At 42.2% G+C, this 22,507-nt stretch overlaps 1 protein-coding gene across 3 annotated transcripts in view; it reads left to right on the top strand.

The window, feature by feature from the left end:
• UBE4B (ubiquitination factor E4B) overlaps positions 1-22,507 on the top strand; it is a 116,008-nt gene that overhangs the window by 63,028 nt on the left and 30,473 nt on the right. For all 3 annotated transcript variants that reach the window (XM_060088942.1, XM_060088943.1, XM_060088941.1), the window contains 9 exons: positions 2,132-2,215; positions 4,773-4,829; positions 5,397-5,513; positions 5,612-5,710; positions 6,084-6,197; positions 8,655-8,853; positions 12,887-13,025; positions 20,666-20,765; positions 22,024-22,151. In XM_060088942.1, coding sequence (XP_059944925.1) covers positions 2,132-2,215; positions 4,773-4,829; positions 5,397-5,513; positions 5,612-5,710; positions 6,084-6,197; positions 8,655-8,853; positions 12,887-13,025; positions 20,666-20,765; positions 22,024-22,151 — 1,037 coding nt within the window. The remainder of the gene's footprint in view (positions 1-2,131; positions 2,216-4,772; positions 4,830-5,396; positions 5,514-5,611; positions 5,711-6,083; positions 6,198-8,654; positions 8,854-12,886; positions 13,026-20,665; positions 20,766-22,023; positions 22,152-22,507) is intronic.

Raw genomic sequence — 22,507 nt, forward strand, 5'->3', positions numbered from 1 at the left:
TTCCTGTATAAAAGCCTGGTGATCAGCTAAAAAAATGTTATGCCTATTTTATTCATAAAGAAACTTACATAGAGGCTATGAAATGACCTCTATGTTTTTCAAAATTGAGATGAAATTCACATAATATAAAATTAACCATTTTATAATTCAGTGGCATTAGTACATTCACAGTGTTGTGCAACCACAACAGATCTGTTTTGTTTGTTTGTTTGTTTTTTTATGGTACGCGGGCCCCTCGCTGTTGTGGCCTCTCCCTTTGCGGAGCACAGGCTCCAGACGCGCAGGCTCAGCGGCCATGGCTCATGGGCCCAGCCGCTCCGCAGCATGTAGGATCTTCCCGGACCGGGGCACGAACCCATGTCCCCTGCATCGGCAGGCGGACTCTCAACCACTGCGCCACCAGGGAAGCCCAATCTGTTTATTTTTAATCACAGAATTCGGATCCCTTGTCTTTTCTTATGTGTCACCATGTTTCCTCAAGAGAAATGATGAGTACAGTGGAGTTGCTGAACTGAAAAACAGCATTTTACCTTTTGTCTTAAGAATGTGGCCGATTTGAATGATTAAATCTTTTGACTGAAATTTCATTCTTCCTTTAATTAAAGTTTGAGATGTTCATAGATAAACAGCAATAAATAGTAGCTAGAATTTAGAATTGGAGATGAACACTTGGAGCATTTTTTATCAGTGCTGGGAGGTATTTATTTGAAAATAAAATTATTTTAAAAATGTAAGTCACACAAACAGTATAATGTTTGATATTTGAAAAGTATTATGTTTAGTAATATTTTGTCTGCTTATTATAATTTAAACCCTACTTGCAAAAGAGGATAACTCTAAAGAAGTTTTACTTTATGGCGTTCCTGAAAAAAATGCTTAAGAGATTTTTCTAGATGATCAATTGTGAAATTTATTTTTTGGTGATTCTGGAACTACTGTTTTTCCCTCGATTGCAGTTTGGGCATTTCCCACCCCTACACCCAAGCATTTCCTCTCCATTTTTAGCTAGCTTATGAAAGCACATTACTTCTACCCTGATTACTTGAGTTGCGAGAAGTAGAAGGATCTCTTCAAGAGCTGTGTTGCTATCTCAAGACACTCCAGTACACTTTGTAATGCAGGGCACCTTTTTAATACTGTGCTCCTTAAATGACAAAGGTGTTCCACACAATGGGATGAAATTAGTAGGAAAGAGAATTTTTCAGGTTTTCTAGTAGCTTTTTAGAACACTCCCTTTTTCGACTTGTTGGCATTCAGACTGTCAGCTGTTGTTTACAACATTTTCAGCTTAATGTTATTAGTCTTGAATCCCAACCAACTCCCTAAATGTGCTGCTCAGGAGTACACTGTGAAATTTAAACCTGAGCTGTGCTGAGCAGATTCTGCAGTGTTCCTGTGTCCTGCTATTAATGGTGAGCTTGTAAACGTAAATTTGAGTGCCCTTAGGCTCTGACATCGGGTTGTTGTATTAATCACATCATATATGGAGCTAAGGCCTCCTGATGAAGTTTTCTTTTCCAATTTCAACATTCACCAGCCATCTCTTTGTTCTACATAATTCAAGTTAAGATAATAATAATATCCATTACTGGTCTATTTTTTTTTTGTTCTCTTCGAAGTAAACAAGGAAAGGTGGAAAGAATTAAATGTAGGTGTAGGGGTGGCAACAAAAAATTTCTTAAAATGTTAATAGAATTGAGCAGATATTGGAACATGTAGTCCAGTTTTTTTTACAGATTATAGGTGCTTGGTAATCAGAAACATATTCGTTGCTGTGATGTGCAGGTTAGATTAATTGATTTGATTAGAGCAAGGAGCCCTGGAGAGTCCTACAGCAGGCTCCACCTTTGTGAGTTTCTGTTGAATCATGGGGAGTTTTGTCGGAGTTTTAGGATTCACCAAAACCTATTACTTGTGGAGAATTCAGCTGCCTTACTTTACGGTCAGCCTTGTGAAAGGACAAAGCAACACCCTGTGGCTGGATTCTAGGCTCCCGTATATGCAAAACAGCTTTTCCTTGGGCAAGCAGTGCAAATGCCTGGACTTGCAGATCCGGCGCTTTATTTGACATGCCTCCTGTTCTTAAATTTTCTTTAACTTATATTTCTGATTTTTTTTTTCTTTCTTGTAGATCTTTATCCCCATTTTACAAGGCCTGGCTCTTGCTGCCAAAGAGTGCTCCCTCGATAGCGACTACTTTAAATACCCCCTCATGGTAAACTTTGTTCCTTTCCTTGTAACACATTCAGTAGATGTTTTTCTTCCAGATGATTGTAACGTACACTTTTCTTTCAGGTCCACGATCAACCTTGTTTTCAAACTTAAAACATGAAATCATTGTGTTGGCCATGCAGAGTGTTTGGTGTGCAGTGAGATGCATCAGTGAAGACAGTTAGCAGCGTGGTACATATTTCACCATCTGAGCCCTAGACAGGAGTCAGTGATGCAGTCATTAAAATGTACTTTGCCTTACTCTATAGCTTATGAAAACAATAATCCTTGGTGGTTTCCTTCTTGATTGTCCTAGCAATGAGCATACCATATTTGGGGTGAAATTTTGTTAATTAAAAAAAAAAAAAAAAAAGAACTGTGACAAATGCAGATAAAGAAGGCAGAGTTAGATTAAGAAAAGGAATACAATTTTGTCTTTATGTCGTGACTTTGCACAGAAAATTGCACAGTGCTTCTCTTGTTCACCTTCCCCATTTCCTGAGGCTGTGCACTTCACTTCAGGCTTTACTTGGAAAACACAAGTTTGCTCAGCTCCTCCAGGCACTTAGAGGAAGTATCAATTGTGGACAGAACTATTGGCTAGATTCTCACCAAGGGTCTTCAGAGTTGTGAAAATATTGGACCTAGAAGGAAAATAAGAGGCTGTTTTCTTCTCTCACCTTGCTTCTTTAAAATTTTGGGAGAAAAATACTTTGAAGTATTACTGAATATTTTTCATTCTAAAAGTATGAAGGAAAAATACCAAAACGTGACATTAGTTGACTCCGTGTATAAATACGACCTTGTGTAAATTGAAGCCTCGGTTAAATGGATGTTTTCCTGCCCATGTTCCTTTTACTTATTCTGCTAACTTGATTCCATCTGACCATTAATTCACTGCTTCCTGAGCGCCTCAAGTGTGACACACACAGAGGACCCAGGAGCTCATGAGCTAAGGTGCCTCTCCTCAAGGCAACAATCAAGACCACAATGATACAGTCAGATAATTACAATCGGTGCAAACACAGAGGTGTATTTGTCTGTTTCAGAAAATCAAAACGGAGCTAAAAGGCTACATATTAAAGTTAAACATTAAAACATTAAAGCCAGGTAAATAGAAGGTGAAGCAGGAAGTCTTCGTTTTAAAAATAATTTGGAATGAATTTATGTCAGGGTGCTTCCTAGTGCACGTGTTATTCCGGTTCCTAATGAAATTCCGTTATTCCTCATGCATTGTTCTGTCTTTGGCACATAAAAGGAAGTGGAAAAATCTGATTATTTGAGTTCAGTGATGAAATCTCTTAGTGTACATTAATTATCACTGTATTGTATAAATATTCCTTCCTGGAATTGTTGGCTTTTCTCTTGTGGTTTGAATTAGCTTGATGATTCAGTAAGGAGCTTTCAGTGTCAAATATCAACAAAGTGTTCTTCTGGGTCAAAAGACAAAGGCCTGCATTATGATAGACAATAGTTTTATTTTGTACCAGTATTGATGCTTGTGCAGCAAAGGGAGTGCAGTGAGAGAAAGGGCAATAATTTAAGGCAGGAAGAGGAAGACCGTTGGAGCTAAAATCAGAAAGAAGCATGATTATCCTCTAGGTCAGCAGATCCCAACTTTGCCATACCTTGGAATCACCTGGGGATCTTTAGAAAGTACTTCTGCCTGGCTCTCCAAAGCTGTGACTTAATTCGTTGAGGGTGTGGTGAGGGTGTGGCCTGGCATTGGGCTTTCAGAGGCTGCCCAGGTGATCCTAACGTGCAGCTGAGTTTGGGAGCCCTGGTGCTGAGCAGAGAGAATGTTTCCTTCTCAGTGGCTCTCTGAGCCTCAGCGGCTTCTCAGATGTGTCAGTGCCTAAATGCATGGACTCAAAAGCTTCCAGCAGCTGTTTAGCAACTCCCATAGCAACATCCACATCACAGAGGAAATTAAATTCACTGTTAAAATAGTGTTTGACTGTATTACCATGGCCATGGTAAACTCTGTTTATGTGCCTAAGAACTATATTTCCTGATTGTCTTAACTTGAGAACGATTGGAGCGCCAAAGGGAAACTTTGAGGTTCTCAAAAAGCCAGGGACCTTGAAACCAAGGAATACTTTTAAATATATTTTGAATTTGTCACTTATTAAATTTTAATTATTTATAGTCCTGTTTAATACTGGCAAGACTAGCCATCTAAAGTTTATGAAGCATATCTTTTTGGTATAGAAAGATGTTAAGTGAAAAAATCATTTATTGTAAGAATACACTCATTTACCTCTGTGTGTATATGTACAAAATATGTCTAGAAAGCTCTTGGCCAAAATATCAATAGAGGTTATCTCTGAGGGTAAAGTTTATGAGTGACTTTTAGTTTCAATTTATATTTCTGTTTTATCTGAAGTTTCTTACAATGCACATGTACTAGTTTATTCATCAGAAAAGCAGTGAAGCTATTAGTGCTTTGTTGGGAATGCATACATATTTATAGCAGCATTAAAGCTATGTCTTGATGTTACACATGGTGGTCAGTTTAGGATGGAATACATTTAAATGACCCTTTCTGATCTTGTTTCTAGGCTTTAGGTGAGCTCTGTGAAACCAAGTTTGGAAAGACACACCCTGTGTGCAATTTGGTAAGTGCCACCCTAGTGGACTTGCACATTTTCAGTGAACATGTAACATAGAAGATATTCCTTAAGTAACAGTATCTGAAAAATGTCTCTTGGAGGACGTTGAGATGCAGATGTGAGTAATACATGTGGGTGGCTCTCAGCTGTTACATTGTTGTCACCTACATTATTTCCAGGAATGACATTATTCACTTTCTTTTGTGATTTTCGGGAGATAAGTATTGTACAGCTAGTATAACATGTCCTATTGGAAACGTTTCCTTGAGTCCTTTGGTAGTATAGGAATAGTTCATTTGCATGATGTCGAATATTATCATGAAACATAGAAATTAAAAGTATATCTTGTAAAAATGTAGAGGACCTGGAGGGCTTTCCTCCATCTGGAATGAGAAAAAGTGGACAGGGATCCTAAGCTATTTGTGACCTTGCGTTTTTGGATGTTAAGTGTCAGCCATTTTGCTGGTGGCTAAGAACCAGCTGAACAGGTCAGCTGCTGAGAATTCTTTTTGTCTCATTTTTACATCACTTGCTGATTTAGCAGCTTGACTTGCCTCTTCTGTTTTTTCCTAGGTTGCTTCTTTGCCTTTGTGGTTGCCTAAATCATTAAGCCCTGGCTCTGGGCGGGAGCTGCAGAGACTCTCGTATTTGGGAGCTTTCTTTAGCTTCTCAGTCTTTGCAGAAGATGATGTAAGTACAGCGGCCCTTTGCACTTTGCTGCTCTTAGGTTCAGATTCTTCCCCAAATGTATATTATACGTTGATTGAATTTTTGCTTTCTCTTTCCAGGCAAAAGTGGTTGAAAAATATTTCTCAGGGCCTGCCATTACCCTGGAAAACACTCGTGTGGTGAGCCAATCACTGCAGCATTACTTGGAGCTGGGAAGGGTAGGTGTTGAGAAAATGAATCCAAAGGATGAATGTGTTTTCAGTTCTGAAAGTTCAAAGCAGCACAATTATAGGCTCATTAGAGTGTGATTAAGGTAATTTGGCCCCTATCCTGGAAAGGAGATAGCAAAGGCCATTTTATTAAAACTGTAACTACTCCCCTCTTCCACTCCACATTCTGCTTTCATGCTGATCATCTTGATACAGTTGAATATGGACTTTTCTTCTATCCTTATAGTCAGGTTCTTCTAAAATGAGTGGATGTGGGAGAGGAGAAAAAGGGGGAAGCAGTTTAGCTTTTCATAAAGTCAAAAAGGAATAATTTTTTAAACAAAGTTTTAACTTTTTTCTTCCCTTATAAAATAAATTTCAGCAAGAGCTTTTCAAGATTCTGCATAGTATTTTGTTAAACGGAGAAACCCGTGAGGCTGCTCTTGGTTACATGGCAGCTGTCGTCAATGCCAATATGAAGAAAGCACAGATGCAGGTAGGATTCCTGAAGACCGCTTTTACTTATTCATTAAATTCATTCATCTAACTCATATTTATTCAGAACCTACCAGACCTTGTGCTAGGAAATGGAGATACAGTGTTGAACAAGATAGACAAGCTTCCTGCCTTTGTGGAGCTTATGTTCTATAGGATAGATGAGTAGACATGTAAATGTTTAATTCTAGAATCGATGAAGCCAGTGAAGCAAGGTAGAGGACTTGAAAGTAACCATGGAGGCACCAGAAGGAAGACATGGGAGTGTCCAAGGAGGAGACATTTGATCAGAGACCTGACTGATAAGAAAGAGCCAGCCATCACAAGGCTGAGAAAAGAGCTTTCTAGATACGTGTGAAGCGCGAAGGTGGGAATGAACCAGCTTTGGAATGAGCCCCACGTGCAGGCTTCTGTGGCTGGAGGATAGTGGACAGGAAGGAAACCGGCGGGTCATGGGCTGGAGGGGAGGGCAGAGGCTCCATCAGGTTGAGCTGATGTTGTAAGAAGTGTCATGAGGAGGCACTGGAGGGTTTTCGGGAAGGAAATCACCAAGTCTGTGTGGAGGATGGGCTAATGGGAGGAGCGGGTACAGGAGCCAACCCGAGGAGACCAGGTACAAGGTGCAGTGTTCCTGATGAGGGAGGCTGGTGGCTGGGACCACTTTACTGGCATGGAAAAGTTAAAAGGGCATCCTTGCTCTATTATTATTATTATTATTATTAAATTTATTTATTTATTTATTTTTGGCTGCATTGGGTCTTTGTTGCTGCGCGTGGGCTTTTCTCTAGTTGCAGTGAGTGGGGGCTGCTCTTCGTTGCCGTGCGCGCGTGGGCTTCTCATTGCTGTGGCTTCTCTTGTTGCGGAGCACGGCCTCCAGGCACGCGGGCTCAGTAGTCATGGTGCACGGGCTTAGTTGCTCCACGGCATGTGGGATCTTCCCGGACCAGGACTCCAACCCATGTCCCCTGCATTGGCAGGCAGATTCTCAACCACTGTGCCACCAGGGAAGCTCCCTTGCTATATCATTAATGAGCGATGTGACATTTCTACTCAGAAGAAAAAGCAGAGAGAAGAGCATGGACCTGGTATTAGACTGCCTGGATTTCTAACTGGGGTTCCGCTGTTGGCTGGCAGTAGGACGTAGACAGTTGCTTCTGTGTGCCTCCAGTTCCTTGTTGCCAAGTGGGGATAATAATAGTACCTGACTCGTGGACTTATATATAGAAAGCTGTTAGAATCGTGCCCAGTACGTGGTGAGCACTCCACCGATGTTAACTCTCTTTATTAGAATTATGGTCTTTTTTTTTTTTTGGCTGTGCCACATGGCTTACAGGATCCCCAACCAGGGATTGAACCCAGGCCCTGGGCAGTGAAAGCACAGCGTCCCAACCACTGGACCGCCAGGGAATTCCCGGAATTGTTGTATTCTTAAGGCAGGATTATGCTATCGCTGTCAGCCAGCGAAGCTGTTAGTCAAGTGGTAACTGTGAAACGAGTTGTTCCGATGCTTTTGAGGGGAAATAAAGAAGAGAAAGGAGGGCTTCCCTGGTGGTGCAGTGGTTAGAAATCTGCCTTCCAATGCAGGGAACATGGGTTCGGGCCCTGGTCCGGGAAGATCCCACATGCCGTGCAGCAACTAAGTCCATGCGCCACAACTGCTGAGCCTGTGCTCTAGAGCCCACACGCCACAGCTGCTGAGCCCATGTGCCGCAACTACTGGAGCCTGCGCACCCAGAGCCCGTGCTCTGCAGCAGGAGAAGCCACCGCAGTGAGAAGCCTGTGCACCACAATGAAGAGTAGTCCCCACTCACTGCAACTAGAGAAAGCCCGCATGCAGCAATGAAGACCCAATGCAGCTATAAATAAATAAATAAATTTATTTAAAAAGAAATAAGAAATAAGGAAGAGAAAGGAAATAGCATTTATTGCATTTGTGCTTACTGATTTTGAGGATCTTAGGCAAATCACTTAACTTCTCTGAGCCTTAGTTTCCTCCTCTGTAAAATGTGAATAACAGTATCGTTCAATTCTAAGGGCTGTTGTGGAGATTCAGTGAGAGAAAACCCTTCACGTACAGTTAACACTCAACAAATTGCACCTGCCAGTCGAGTGACGATGGTGATGCTATAGGCATCCCCTCGGGGACTTCAGGGTGAAAGTTTGCTCTCCTTTCTTTCTTTTTTTTTTTTTTTGCGGTATGCGGGCCTCTCACTGTCGCGGCCTCTCCCGTTGCGGAGCACAGGCTCCGGACGCCCAGGCCCAGCGGCCATGGCTCACGGGCCCAGCCGCTCCGCGGCATGTGGGATCCTCCCCGACCAGGGCACGAACCCGCGTCCCCCGCATCGGCAGGCGGACTCTCAACCACTGCGCCACCAGGGAAGCCCTGCTCTCCTTTCTTGTACACTTGTGCCAAAATTTCTGTTCAGGTCATGATTTTAAATACTTTTCTCTTTCACAGACAGATGATAGATTGGTATCTACAGACGGATTGATGCTGAATTTCCTTTGGGTGCTGCAGCAGCTAAGCACAAAGATCAAGTTAGAGACGGTCGACCCCACGTACATATTCCACCCGAGGTGTCGGATTACTCTTCCCAGCGATGAGACGAGAGTGAATGCCACGATGGAGGACGTGAATGACTGGCTGACTGAACTTTGTGAGTGACGTGTTCATTGTCAGGTCGTTAAAAGCTGCCCTTCTTTTATTATTATTTTTTTTGGTTGCACCACGTGGCATGTGGGATCTTAGTTCCCAGACCAGGGATCAAACCCACGCCCCCTGCATTGGAAGCATGGAGTTGTAACCACTGGACCACCGGGGAAGCAGTTCTTCTATTTTCTTTTAATTACAAAAAGTAGAGTAGATATGCATTCTAACAGAAGGATCCGTTTGGACTCAACATCATCCCACAGTTTGAATCTGACACCAGCTACAGCGTCCCTGTCTGTCACCTCCCAGCGTCCCACCCCCATCCCTGGGGCTCCCTCTTGCCCTTGTTCCTGTTTTCCATCATCAGTGCCAGTTTTCATTGACTCCTCTCCCCCTAAAGCTGCTACATCAGACTGTTATGGGATTATCAGGAAGAGAACTTTAATAAACATCTTAATAGCAACGCTACTGTCTTACTCGTTAAATATAAGGAGGCTGAGGCTCCAGATGGTGCCCAGCGCACCTAGCCTGTCAGTCAGCAAGTCGCAACTGCTGCTCAGGTGTGCTGAGCCAAGCCCAGGGCTCTCTCTGCTCCACCACGCTCCCTGATCTGGGTCCATCCTTCCAGGTGTTTAGTTCAGTTCCACTTTTTCTTACTTGTCAGTAGTGAGGGAAGCAATCTAATTCTTTAGGGAATTTCTGTTTCTCTCAGGTGACCTGATTTCTGATAAGCCAGGCAAACTCCAGAATTAGGATATGGGCCCCTGGGGTCAGGCCAGCCAGGGTTGGGGGTAGTTTGGAGGGTTTGTGGAGAAGGTCAAGGGGGTCCCCTAAAGAACAGGCTGCCCAGAGGACGGCTGGAGCTAAGGAAGACGCTTTCTGAGGAAGGCCTCTTCCAGAGGGAGGGCCTGTAGGCGAGGGGAAGAGAGCCTACCCTGCTTGACCACAGCTGCTTTCCTGGCTAAACGCAGTCGTGACAGAGAGGTCCAGAGGGGCAGAGGGAGAGAATGCAAAGGAGTATAGATGGAGAAGGCAGAAGAAAAGGAAAGACACAGGCAAAGGGAAGCTTGTGATGAATAAAATGTATCTGAGAGGCTGGTGATCAGGAAAACAGAAAAGTAGAAATGCAAGAGGAATGGGTACATGTTTTATGTTGCAAAATACTGGGTTTGAAAGTGATTCCTGAGTGAAGAAAAAGAATGACTTTCTGCTTTTCCATTTCTTTGTTTTGTTACAATCCCTAAGAATCTGTCCGTACTGGGAATGCTATTCATTCACCCAAGTGAGCCACATCCAGCTTATGTGGAGGGGTGGTTCTCAGCTGCCCCAGGTGAGAAGTTAGAGTTTACAGAGTCTAGGAAAAAAAGAACAATTTATTTTGTTTGGATGCTAGTCACTCCTCACAAATTGTTACTACCTCTCTAGAAATACATTTATGAGCTAGAGATATGCAATAAAAATTAATACAGTAAAAAAGTTCCTTTTTGGATTAGCCAATATCAAATAGATACGTAGAGCAAATGGGAGGAAATGTACTGTTCTGGGTTTAAATATATATGTGTATACAATAGAAATGATAGCAATGACTTAGTTATTATGTAGATTTTATATATGCCAGTTAAAATTCTCATGAAATCTCTCATAGATCTTGATGAATTGATGGAATAAAAATACGAATATTTTGAAGGTGTTAGGATTATGGATCTTTTTCTCTATATTATAAAGCATGTTATTTTTTTTTTTTTTTTTTTTTTTTTTTTGCGGTATGCGGGCCTCTCACTGTTGTGGCCTCCCCCGTTGCGGAGCACAGGCTCCGGACGCGCAGGCTCAGCGGCCATGGCTCACGGGCCCAGCCGCTCCGCGGCATATGGGATCCTCCCAGACCGGGGCACGAACCCGTATCCCCTACATCGGCAGGCGGACTCTCAACCACTTGCGCCACCAGGGAGGCCCTAAAGCATGTTATTAAAGCAACTATACTTCAATTTTAAAAATTTTAAGGGGCTTCCCTGGTGGCGCAGTGGTTGAGAATCTGCCTGCTAATGCAGGGGACACGGGTTCGAGCCCTGGTCTGGGAAGATCCCACATGCCGCGGAGCGGCTGGGCCCGTGAGCCACAACTACTGAGCCTGCATGTCTGGAGCCTGTGCTCCGCAACAAGAGAGGCCGTGATAGTGAGAGGCCCACGCACTGCGATGACGAGTGGCCCCTGCTTGCCACAACTAGAGGAAGCCCTCGCACAGAAACGAAGTTCCAACACAGCAAAAATAAATAAATTAATTAATTAATAAACTCCTAAAAAAACAAAAACTTTTAAAAAACATGTTACTTAATGATAAACATAAAAACCATATGACATTTAGTTTTAAACATTATAAAATTATTCATGGAGTAATGTAGAGATTCCATCCTTCCCTGGCACAAGAAAGCCGAACAGAGGATTTGACCCAGCCATAAAAGAGAGAGAAATTTTTAATGATTTAAGAAATGGTGAATATCATCAGAGACAATATATATATATATATATATATATATATATATATCTTAATATATAAATATACTTTTTATAGAGGGAGATAAAATGAATATGTAAAATAAAAGAATGGGAGAAAATATGTGTCACATAATTGATAAAATCATATTCAAATGTAGAACTGTTATAAATGTGTAAGACCAAAACTAAATTCTACCAAGAAACAGTTATCTTTTGTTTGGAGGGAAAAAAACATAAGCACAGTATATGTCAAATAAAATATACTTGTAGGGAAAAATATGCATATTTGTAGGAATTAGATACAAATTGAAAGAAATTCAAGTTAACATTCTATAACTATAAATTATTTAAAAACAGTGATAAGGTAGAATATAAGTTTGTAAATAAATAGATGGCATTTTATCAATTAATTTAGTCTATCTAAAGTGAATTCTGGTGATTCATAACAAAAACTGTAATACCGTCTTTCTCAATAATTCCACTTCCCAGAATATACTCCCAAAGCTGGCAAGGGAGAGGGGGTGAGGGAGTAACTTGTTGTACATAGATCCTCCCAGCAGTGTTTCTAATAGAGAAAAATTAGAAACAACAAATAATTGTCCAACAGTAGGGAAATGGCTATGGAATCTGTAGCTTATTTTCATAGTCTAATACCATTTTGAGGTTTAACAATGATGTTTGAATAGTAGAAACGATTCTATAAAATACACCAGGAAGACACATCACCGAAGATCGTTGGTGTACATTTGTATAAACATTTAATTAGATGAGGCAGAGTACCTGATCATAGATGGAGCTCAGAGGAATTCTGTTTTTCTTATAACATTACCTAAGCCTAATTTTTAAAAATAAATTTATTTATTTATTTATCTATTTTGGCTGCGTTGGATCTTCGCTGCTGCGCACGGGCTTTCTCTAGTTGCAGCGAGCGGGGGCTACTCTTTGTTGCAGTGCGCAGGCTTCTCACTGCAGTGCCTTCTCTAGTTGCAGAGCGTGGGCTCTAGGCGCGCAGGCTTCAGTAGTTGTGGCACGCGGGCTCAATAGTTGTGGTTCGCGGTCTCTAGAGCACAGACTCAGTAGTTGTGGCACATGAGCTTAGTTGCTCTGCAGCATGTGGGATCTTCCTGGACCAGGGATCGAACCTGTGTCCCCTGCCTTGGCAGGCGGATTCTTAACCACTGAACCACCAGGGAAGTCCCATTAAGTCTAATTTTTTTAAAGTGTCCTTAGGGGCTTCCCTAGTGGCGCAGTGGTTGAGAGTCCGCCTGCCGATGCAGGGGACGCAGGTTCGTGCCCTGGTCCAGGAAGATCCCACATGCCGTGGAGCGGCTAGGCCCATGAGCCATGGCCGCTGAGCCCGCGCGTCCAGAGCCTGTGCTCCGCAATGGGAGAGGCCACAACAGTGAGAGTTCCGAGGACTGCAAAAAAAAAAAAGTGTCTTTAAACTTCTTGAAAATACAAGTGTAATTTTGTCTTCTTAATTGTGCTTTTCCTCTGATATAGTCATGTGATAGATTTTATTTCGGGGATTTTGTTCTTTTTCCTAGATGGAGATCAATCTCCGTTTTCTGAGCCGAAATTCCCTACGGAATGCTTCTTTCTTACCCTGCACGCCCACCATCTCTCAATTCTGCCGGGTTGCCGACGCTACATCCGCAGACTCCGGGCCATCCGGGAGCTCAACAGGTATGTGCGTCATGCCATGTCCTGAGGTTGCCTGAGTCACCACTTATTCTCACAAGCAGGCAGTTCCCTTGTGACCAGTAGATTTGAATGTGAGGGGTACATATGGTACAGTATACCATCTGCCTCTGCTACTACATCCATTTTCCTTGATTGACCAGAGTTCTTTACATGGTGAAGTGACCCAAACTTTGATTTCTAGAGTTCTCAACCCTTGGTATGTGGTTGAGACTTCCATTAACTTTTTACACTGGGCACCATATTATCAGGAGGCACTTAAAGGATTTCTTGGGTTCCAGACATACCCCTCTTTCCCTGGACTGTGAAACAGTAACCCTGGTTTCCCTTAATAAACAAGATCATTTACTCCCACCAACATGTAATTCACTTGTTTTGCACATTGTCCTGTGGCATAAGAAGTCTAAAAGGGCCAGATAGTAACCTCAGTTTCCTATTCATTAGCACCATTGTTGTTTTTCTTAATCTAAGCATTTCTCCCCATGTACCAACACCTGCAAACAAAGGTCACAGGAATAGGAGGCAAACGTTTTTTTGAACAGGTCATCTGGAATAATAATGGAGTAGCCACTTATACCATTTGGTCCAGGAGTGGTGTAGTCTGGGTATGATAGAAAATGTGTCATATCTGTATCTGCCTTGAATTAAAATAGAATCAATCACTTAATAATTCTAATAATTGCCTGGTAGATTTCTTAATATTTTTTTTCTACATGTAATCATGTTGTCTGTAAATGATGACAGTTTTCTTTCTTCCTCATAATTTTCTTTTTCATGCCTTACTGCCCTGGCTACAATTTCTACTGCAGTCTTGAGTAGAAGTATTGATAACTTTATTAAAATTTCTTTCTTATTCCAGTTAATGGGCGGAAGTTTTTTAGACATCTTCTATTATCAGATTAAGAAAATTCCCTTTTAGGTGATTATTTTCTACAAGTTTTTTGTTCTCAACAGGAGTTGAATTTTATTAAAATCTTTTTCCATCTCTGTTGAGGAGATCAGACTTTTTTTCCCCTTTATTCTATTAATATGGTTGAATTACATCAACTGGCTTTCTGATATCAAACCAATCTTACCTTCTTTTTTTATTATTATTATTATTATATTTATTTTATTCTTGACTGTGTTGGGTCTTAGTTGTGGCACGTGGGATCTTTGTTGAGGCATGCAGGATCTTTTGTTGCAGTTCCTGGGCTTCCCTCTAGTTGTGGCGTGTAGGTTTTCTCTCTGTAGTTGTGGCGCGCAGGCTCCAGAGTGTGTGGGTTCTCTAGTTCAGGCATGCAGGCCCAGTAGTTGTGGCACGCAGGCTTAGTTGCCCCGTGGCATGTGGGATCTTAGTTCCCTGACCAGGGATCGAACCCGCGTCCCCTGCATTGGAAGGTGGATTCTTTACCACTGGACCACCAGGGAAGTTCCCTTATATTCTTGAAATGAACTCAACTCTATATTATTGCTTTTAAATCTCATTGGATATTCAATTTGCTAATATTCTGTTTAGGAGTTTTGAGTCTATATTCAAAAGAAAGATTGACCTATGATTTTCATTTCTTGTTAAGTCCTTCTCAAATTTTGTTATCAACATTATTCTTGCCACATAGAATCAGTTGTGGGGTGTTCCCTCTTTTTATATTTTTTGAGGAGTTTATTGTGTAAGAATTATTTTATTTCTTCCTTAAATGTTTGGAAACATTGATGAAGTTGTCTGGGCTTAGAGTTTTCTATGTGGGAAGTTTTTAAAATTATGTATTTTATTGTTAATAGATATAGACCTGTTTAGATTTTCATTTCATCTTGTGCCAGTTTTCCCATGGTATGTAAAGTTTCAAAACTTTCCGATATGAAGTTGTTCATAGTATCCTCTTTTTATCATTTTGTGTCTGTAGGGCCTTTATTATTTCCTTTTAGTTTAATTTGCTTTTTGTTGATGTTTCTGTTGCTTTTTGAGGTTGATATTTAAATCATTCATTTTCAGCCCTTTCTTATATATGCATTTAAGGCTGTTTAGTTTCCCTCTAAGTATGGCTTTAGCTGCATCCCTCGTTTTTAGTAGGTCATCTTTTTTACTGAGGTATAATAGACATATTACATTATGTTGGTTTCAGGTGTACAACATAATGATTTGATGTTTGCATATACTGCAAAGTGATCCCCACGATAAGTCTAATTAACATCTGTCACCATACATAGTAACATACTTTTTTCTTGTGATGAGAACTTTTAAGATCTCTCTCAGCAACTTTCAAATACACAGTACAGTATTATTAACTATAGCCACCATGTTGTATATTACATCCCCATGACTGGTAGTTTGTGTACCTTTTGACTCCCTGGACCTATTTTGTCCACCCCACTCCCCCACCTCTGGCAGCCACCAGTCTTGTTCTCTGTGTCTTTGAACTTGGTATTTTGGGGTTTTGTTTGTTTTTTTAGGATTCCATACATAAGTGAGATTATATGGTATTTTTCTCTGTCCGACTTATTTCACTTAGCATAATGCCCTCAAGGTCCATCCATGTTGTTACCAGTGGCAAAATTTCATTCTTATTTATGGCCGAATAATATTCCTCTGTGTGTCTGCGTGTCTGTGACATTTCTTTTTCCATTTATTTGTTGGTGGACACTTAGATTGTTTCTCTACCTTGGCTATTGTAAATAATGTTGCAGTGAACATGGGGGTGCATATATCTTTTCATTTTTGTTTTCGTGGGCTAAATACCCAGAAGTGGAATTGCTGGATCATACGGTAGTTCTAATTTTAATTTTTTGAGGAACATCCATACTGTTTTCCATAGTGGTTGTTCCAGTTTACATTCCCACCAACAGTGCACAGGGTTTCCCTTTTCTCTACATTCTTACCAACACTTATTTCTTATCTTTTTGATAGTGGTCATTCTAACAGGTATGAGGTGATATCTCATTGTGGTTTTGATTTGCATTTCCTTGAGAGAGAGTGATCTTGAGTACTTTTTGGTATGTCATTTTATTGTTCAGTTCAAAATATATACTAATTTTTATTATTTCTTACTTGGCTTGTGGATTATATAAAGGTGGGGTGCTTAAATTCCAGATTCTTGGGGCGATTTGTTCATTTATCTTTTGTTACTGATTTCTAGCTAAATTCCATTGTCAGAAGACACATTCTGATTTGTGTTCTTTGAACTTTATTGAGATTTGCTTTGTAGCTAACATTTAAATTAGTAAATGTTCCATAGCGGAAATGAGTGCACAGGAATTCTCTGGTGGTCCAGTGGTTAGGACTCTGCACTCTCACTGCCGAGGACCTCCGTTCAATCCCTGGTCAGGGAACTAAAATCCCACGCGCCACGCAGCCAAAAAAAAAAGAAGAAAAGAAAAGAATCTGCTTTCTATATTGCTTTTTGCAGTATTTCACATATATCGATTAAGTTTGTTTATCTTTTGTTCAAATTTTCCTTATGTCTGCTGATTTTATCAGCTTATAATATCAGTTATTGAGAGGCTTATAAAAATTTCCAACTCTGATTTGTCTGTTCCTTCATCCTGGAATGGATGCCGTCCTGTGGTCCCATCATTCCCACTGACTTCGGAGGATACATTTCAATGGCACCATCTGCCATCTTCACTCCCAGCCTGCAGTGAGGGTTGGTGCCTTTCAGAGATGTTGGTGCTCCCCTCACCTGTGTATTTTTCAGTGCTGTGATACAAGAAGTATCTTCCAGGGCTTCCCTGGTGGCACAGCGGTGAAGAATCTGCCTGCCAATGCAGGGGACACGGGTTCAAGCCCTGGTCCAGGAAGATCCCACATGCTACGGAGCAGCTAAGCCTGTAGTCTGTGGCAACTAAGCCTGTGTGCCACAACTACTGAGCCTGTGCTCTACAGCCTGCGAGCCACAACTACTGAGCCCACACACCTAGAGCCCGTGCTCCACAACAAGAGAAGCCACTGCAATGAGAAGCCCGCACACCACAACAAAGAGTAGCCCCCGCTCGCCACAACTAGAGAAAGCCCGCACACAGCAATGAAGACCCAATGTAGCCAAAAATAAATAAATAAAATAAATTAATTTTAAAAAATAAAAAAGTTAATTAAATAAATAAAAGTACATCTGGCTGAAGTCAGATTAAGAAAAAGAAAGAAGTATCTTCCAGGACACAGTTGGGCTTTGTGTGTGTTTTGAGAGGGTGGTTTTCTGAGCTACTCATATATGGTAAATCTATATTAATATTCCCAGCTTCTTATAGTTTGGATTCCTTCCTCTGAATTTATATCAAGGAATTCCTAACAACTCAACTTCAATTCTAGGTTTTAGTCAACCAGGTGGGCACACAGTTAGAGGCCTCCCAGATACTCAGGATAAGGTTGAATCCAGAGACTCTGGTCGTTGTATTCATGTCAATGAATTTATCCCCACTTAGGAGTATGTTAGCATGTTCCTCTCTTGGTGATCAAGCATCTTCAGAATCTGTTCCACACATACTGCCACATTTCTTCACTACATATGTAGTAGGTAGAATAGTGGTGCGGCAAAGATGTTCATGTCCTAGTCCCCAGAACTTGTGAATGTGTTACCTTACATGGTAAAAGAGACTTTGCAGATGTGATTAATTGTAGGATCTTGAGATGGAGAGGTTTCCCTAGATTATCTGGGTGGACCCAATGCATCACAAGGGTCCTTTTAAGAGGGAGGCAAGAAGGTCAGAGTGAGAAAGGAAATGTGACGACAGAAGCAGACATCAGAGTGATGTGAGTCCACAAGCCAAGGAATGCGGGCTCCCTCTAGAAGCTGGAAAGGGCAAGGAAACACTCTCCCTAGAGCCTCCAGAAGGAATGCCTCCCCTGCTGACCCATTTTAGATTTCTGACCTCTGGAACTCTAAGACTATAATTGTGTTGCTGCAAGCCAGCAAGTTTGTGATGATTTGTTACAGCAGCATTAGGAAGCTAATATACCATATTAGCAAATCTTGGTCTTTCTTTTTTCTTTGCTCTTCCTGCATGTGGCTTTTCCTGCATGTGTGCTTTTCCTGCATGTGGCTTTGTAATTGGCCCATAAGGACAGTGATTGATCTCACTCCAGTTGCGGTTCTGGAAGCAATAATGTATGATGGGTTGGGACCTAAGGGAGATTGGCATCATCCTGCAATTTGACCACCTGAACTACAATCACTGCAGAAGCTGCTGCTGCTGTCAGACAAGGCTCATGGGATTTAGGGATTTGGGTACTTTGGTTCTCCCGAACTCCTCCATTTGAATTCTTGGAGTCCCAGTCTTTGCTGTGACCTTCAGATAAGAGATCCAGTGAGGTTATGGATTCAGTCTATGTTATAATTTGGTGCTTTATAGGACCAGACTCTGCTTCTCTATGGTCGTCTTAGAAACTCCCTGACTCATTGGCTTGTTCTTGAGGCGAGATTTTAAAATCTGGAGCCTGTCATTTTCTTCTGTGAGCTCTCCAGCATAGTTACAAGTAGCCACACCATCTCTTCACTCCAGGAGGTCACTGGTGATCGTTTATGCAGCTGTTTTTCCACTGAGAACCTGGGCTACCAGTTTTATGCCCTCACATGCTAACTGAATCTTCACCGCTCTCTTTTTTTTTTTTAATTTATATTTATTTATTATTTATTTTGGCTGCACCGGGTCTTAGTTGCAGCACATGGGTTCTTAGTTGTGGCATGCGGGATCTAGTTCCCCAACCAGGGATCGAACCCAGGCCCCATGCATTGGGAGTGTGGAGTCTTACCCACTGGATCACTGGAAGTCCCCTTCACCACTTTCAAACCGGCCCAGTCGAAGAACTAATCCCAAAGGCCCATTTGTCTGGAGGGCCTGTTACCTGTAACCTCTTCTTGCCAATAAGCATATAGGTCATTATGTTAGTTTCCTTTTGCTGCTGCAACAGATTACCACGACCTTCATGAGTTAAAACCACAAAAATTATTACCTTAGGGCTCTGGTGGTCAGAAGTCCTAAAATCAAGGCTGCATTCCTTCTGAGGCTCTAGGGAAGAATCTCTTTCTTTGCCTGTTTCAGCTGCTGGAGACCCCCTACATTCCTTGGTTCACGGCCCCCTTCCTCTCTTTTCAAAATCAGCAGCATCGCATCTTCAGCTCTCCCTCTCTCTGACCTCTGCTTCACTTGTCACAACTCTTTCTCTTACTCTGACTCCCTCTTTCTCTTAGAAGGACCCTGAGATGACACTGGGCCCACCCAGACATACGGGCCCGTCTCGGGCCCCATACCCTTAATCACATATGCAGGTTTCCTTTTGCCATGTAAGGTAACATACTCACAGGTTCTGGGGATTAAGCTGTGACATCTTCCTGTGGGGCAGTGGGGCGGAGCATTATTCTGTCTACCATTATTCATGTTCCAGTTGTAGACAGAGGAATCCACTTTATCTGAGATAAGCAGAAAGGGGATAATTAAAGGCTACTGTTTGGTTTACTGAATCATTGACATGCCTGGAAAAGAGGACTCCCAGAGCTCTTCTTCGAACCTGGCCTGGCAGGAAGAAGCTGCTTCAGGGTTCAGCCTCTGCTAGTGCTTCAAGCAAAACCCCTCCACACTGTGCTTCCAGAAGAACCGTGTGGCTGTCACTTCACTATATTCACTTCTGCCTTCAGTGAGGGCTCACCTCTTGGTGGAAGCTAGGTCATGTGCAGAAATGCTGGCAGCAAGGGAATCTAGGAAATGTAGTTTTTGTTTTTGTTTAATTAATTTATTTGATTAATTTATCTTTGGCTGTGTTGGGTCTTCGTTGCTGTGCGCGGGCTTTTTCTAGTTGCGGCGAGCGGGGGCTGCTCTTCGTTGCGGTGCACGGGCTTCTCATTGTGGTGGCTTCTCTTATTGTGGAGCACAGGCCTCTAGGCGTTCAGTAGCTGTGGCACGCGGGCTCAGTAGTTGTGGCTCGCGGGTTCTAGAGCGCAGGCTCAGTAGTTGTGGCACACGGGCTTAGCTGCTCCGCAGCATGTGGGATCTTCCTGGACCAGGGCTCAAACCCATGTCCCCTGCATTGGTATGCGGATTCTTAACCGCTGCACCACCAGGGAAGTCGCTAGGAAATGTACTTTTAAAGAATTTATTGCCCCCTAGTTTCCTACACAAAGTTTTGATAGATAGAAAGGGTTGACATAGTGTTAAGTGAACCAGTCTTTAAAAGATGCAGCATATTACATGATGAGGGAAGGCTTTACCTGTCTGACAGGTGATATTTGAGGAGATACCTGAAGGGAGTGAAGGAGCAAGTCGCAAAGGTAACCTCAGAGAAGAGCATTCCAAGCAGAAGGAAAAGTGCCCTTAGTAAAGTAGCCTTCTGTTTGGGGTAATTGAGTAGGCATAGTAACCTTGCATTTTCTCCCTCCCAGAAAAACAGGGAACAATGTATTTCCTTCCAAAAGTAATGATTACTGTATTTCATCAAATCTAAAATGCCATCCACTTTAAGACATCGTTACGTTGGGAACCAGTAAGAAAGAAAAATACTGCCAATTTAGCCATAACTTGCCACTGAGTTTGGTGATGCTGACATGGGGGGAGAGAGGGGACATGTGTCTGAGAGTCAGTGACATGGTGAAAATGAATAGGTAAGGTGGGTGATGGATCTGTGTGTCTTCTTGCATTTGACTGTTAGTCTTTACTTTCAGAACTGTGGAAGATTTGAAAAACAATGAAAGCCAATGGAAAGACTCCCCACTGGCAGCTAGACACCGTGAAATGCTGAAGCGCTGCAAAACTCAGCTTAAGGTTTGTATCATTAATTGGGATAATTATAGCCTCATAATAGTAATTTTCCCACCAGAATATGTGCCTTGAATGAGCAGTTTAATGTCCTCAGTTTTTCTCATTATTCTCTTCCCCCCAAGATAAAAATGGTACATTTAAAAACTTGTGGATAGTTTCTATGTATGTTTAAATCTCAGGACAGAAAGTGCCTATGCCTGTGCCAATGACAATATGAATTCTTAATGGATTTTATCATCCTCAGTGGAACATCACCTCCCTTTCCTTGCCTTGTGCAGGATCCTCCCCATCTGCTAACCCTCACCCCCGCACCTCAAAACACACACGACTCCAGTTTGTCCAGCCATGCATTTTCTTGATGTTTGACAAAGTGGATTTGTGGTAGTGGAAAGATCCCTTTCCTTTGCCCCTCGTTCTTCGTTTAATTGAAAATGATCCATCGCATAGAACCTAACTGCAGACGGGAAGATTTCTGCTTATGAGACATAGCTGGAAACAAATGCTAGCTAAGGTGGTACAAGGGAAGCACAGACAGCAAATTTATGCATTTTTCATTTATGCATTTTTATGTTCAAATTACAAAGCTGAATGTTAGCTGATCGTGTTTTTTGTTGATTAGTAGGATGATGTGTAGACATTTTACCTGTCTTAGATTTCTGGTACAAGTTAAGATTTCAGTTTTATTTATCTATACAGTAGACCTCTTGGAGATGCCAAAAAAGCTGGGGGCTCTTTTCTGGGGTCTATAGACCCCCTAAGCACTCCAGAGATAGGTTTCAAGAAGCCTATAAACTATTTATATGCAGTGTGTGCTCACGTGTGTGTTTAAACTCACAGCGATACCCTGAGGGGGGTATTATACCCTTGGTGGACAAGCATTTTGCCCAGGAGCAGCTTTTCAGTGCTGACCTGGAACCGAGATGCGGATTTGTCTGGCTCTTCTCAGTAACCATCCCTGACTTCCGAAGGGCCTCCCCCATCAGGTTATTTGAATATGGCAGTGACGACCTAACCTTTTTCAGCATTGACTGTGTGCTAGGTTCTGTGCCCAGTGATTTGCATGGCATGCCTTTTCTTTCTCTTAGAACAGAGAAAGAGAAAGCTCTTGAGACATGACCAGCATCTTACAGGCAGTTAGCAATGAAGCTCCTGATGCCCTAGAGCCGAGGTGTCCCATCTCCTTGCCCATTCCCTGCCCAATCACGCTGCAGGCACTTAGCCACCAACTAATCTATGGGCGGGGACATACCTGCTTCCGCAGAAACTGGTCCGATGCAAGGCCTGTGCTGATGCTGGTTTACTTGACGAGAGCTTCCTGAGAAGATGTCTGAATTTTTACGGCCTTCTCATTCAGCTGCTGCTCCGCATCCTGGACCCCGCCTATCCCGAGTGAGTGCGCTCTGTCCTCTTCACCCGGCTCCACTCCCCACGCTGAGTTGTCTGTATCGTTCTTCAAAGCCGATACCTAAAAAAGACCCTTAACGTTATTAAGAATTCATTTCCAGGTTGTACTTATATAGAAAGGAGTAATATTAATAAATATTTTCGGGGACTTTCCCTGGCAGTCCAGTGGTTAAGACTCCACACTCCCAATGCAGGGGGTGTGGGTTCGACCCCTGGTTGGGAAACTAAGATCCCCACGTGCCGCATGGCGCGGCCTGGGGAAAAAAAAATTAAGTAAGTAAATATTTTCCTTGGAATTAGTTACAGTAATAAGGGACTGTCAACACCTATTAAATTAATTT

Source organism: Mesoplodon densirostris, chromosome 2, assembly GCF_025265405.1.
Source record: "Mesoplodon densirostris isolate mMesDen1 chromosome 2, mMesDen1 primary haplotype, whole genome shotgun sequence".
NCBI classification, from domain to species: domain Eukaryota; kingdom Metazoa; phylum Chordata; class Mammalia; order Artiodactyla; family Ziphiidae; genus Mesoplodon; species Mesoplodon densirostris.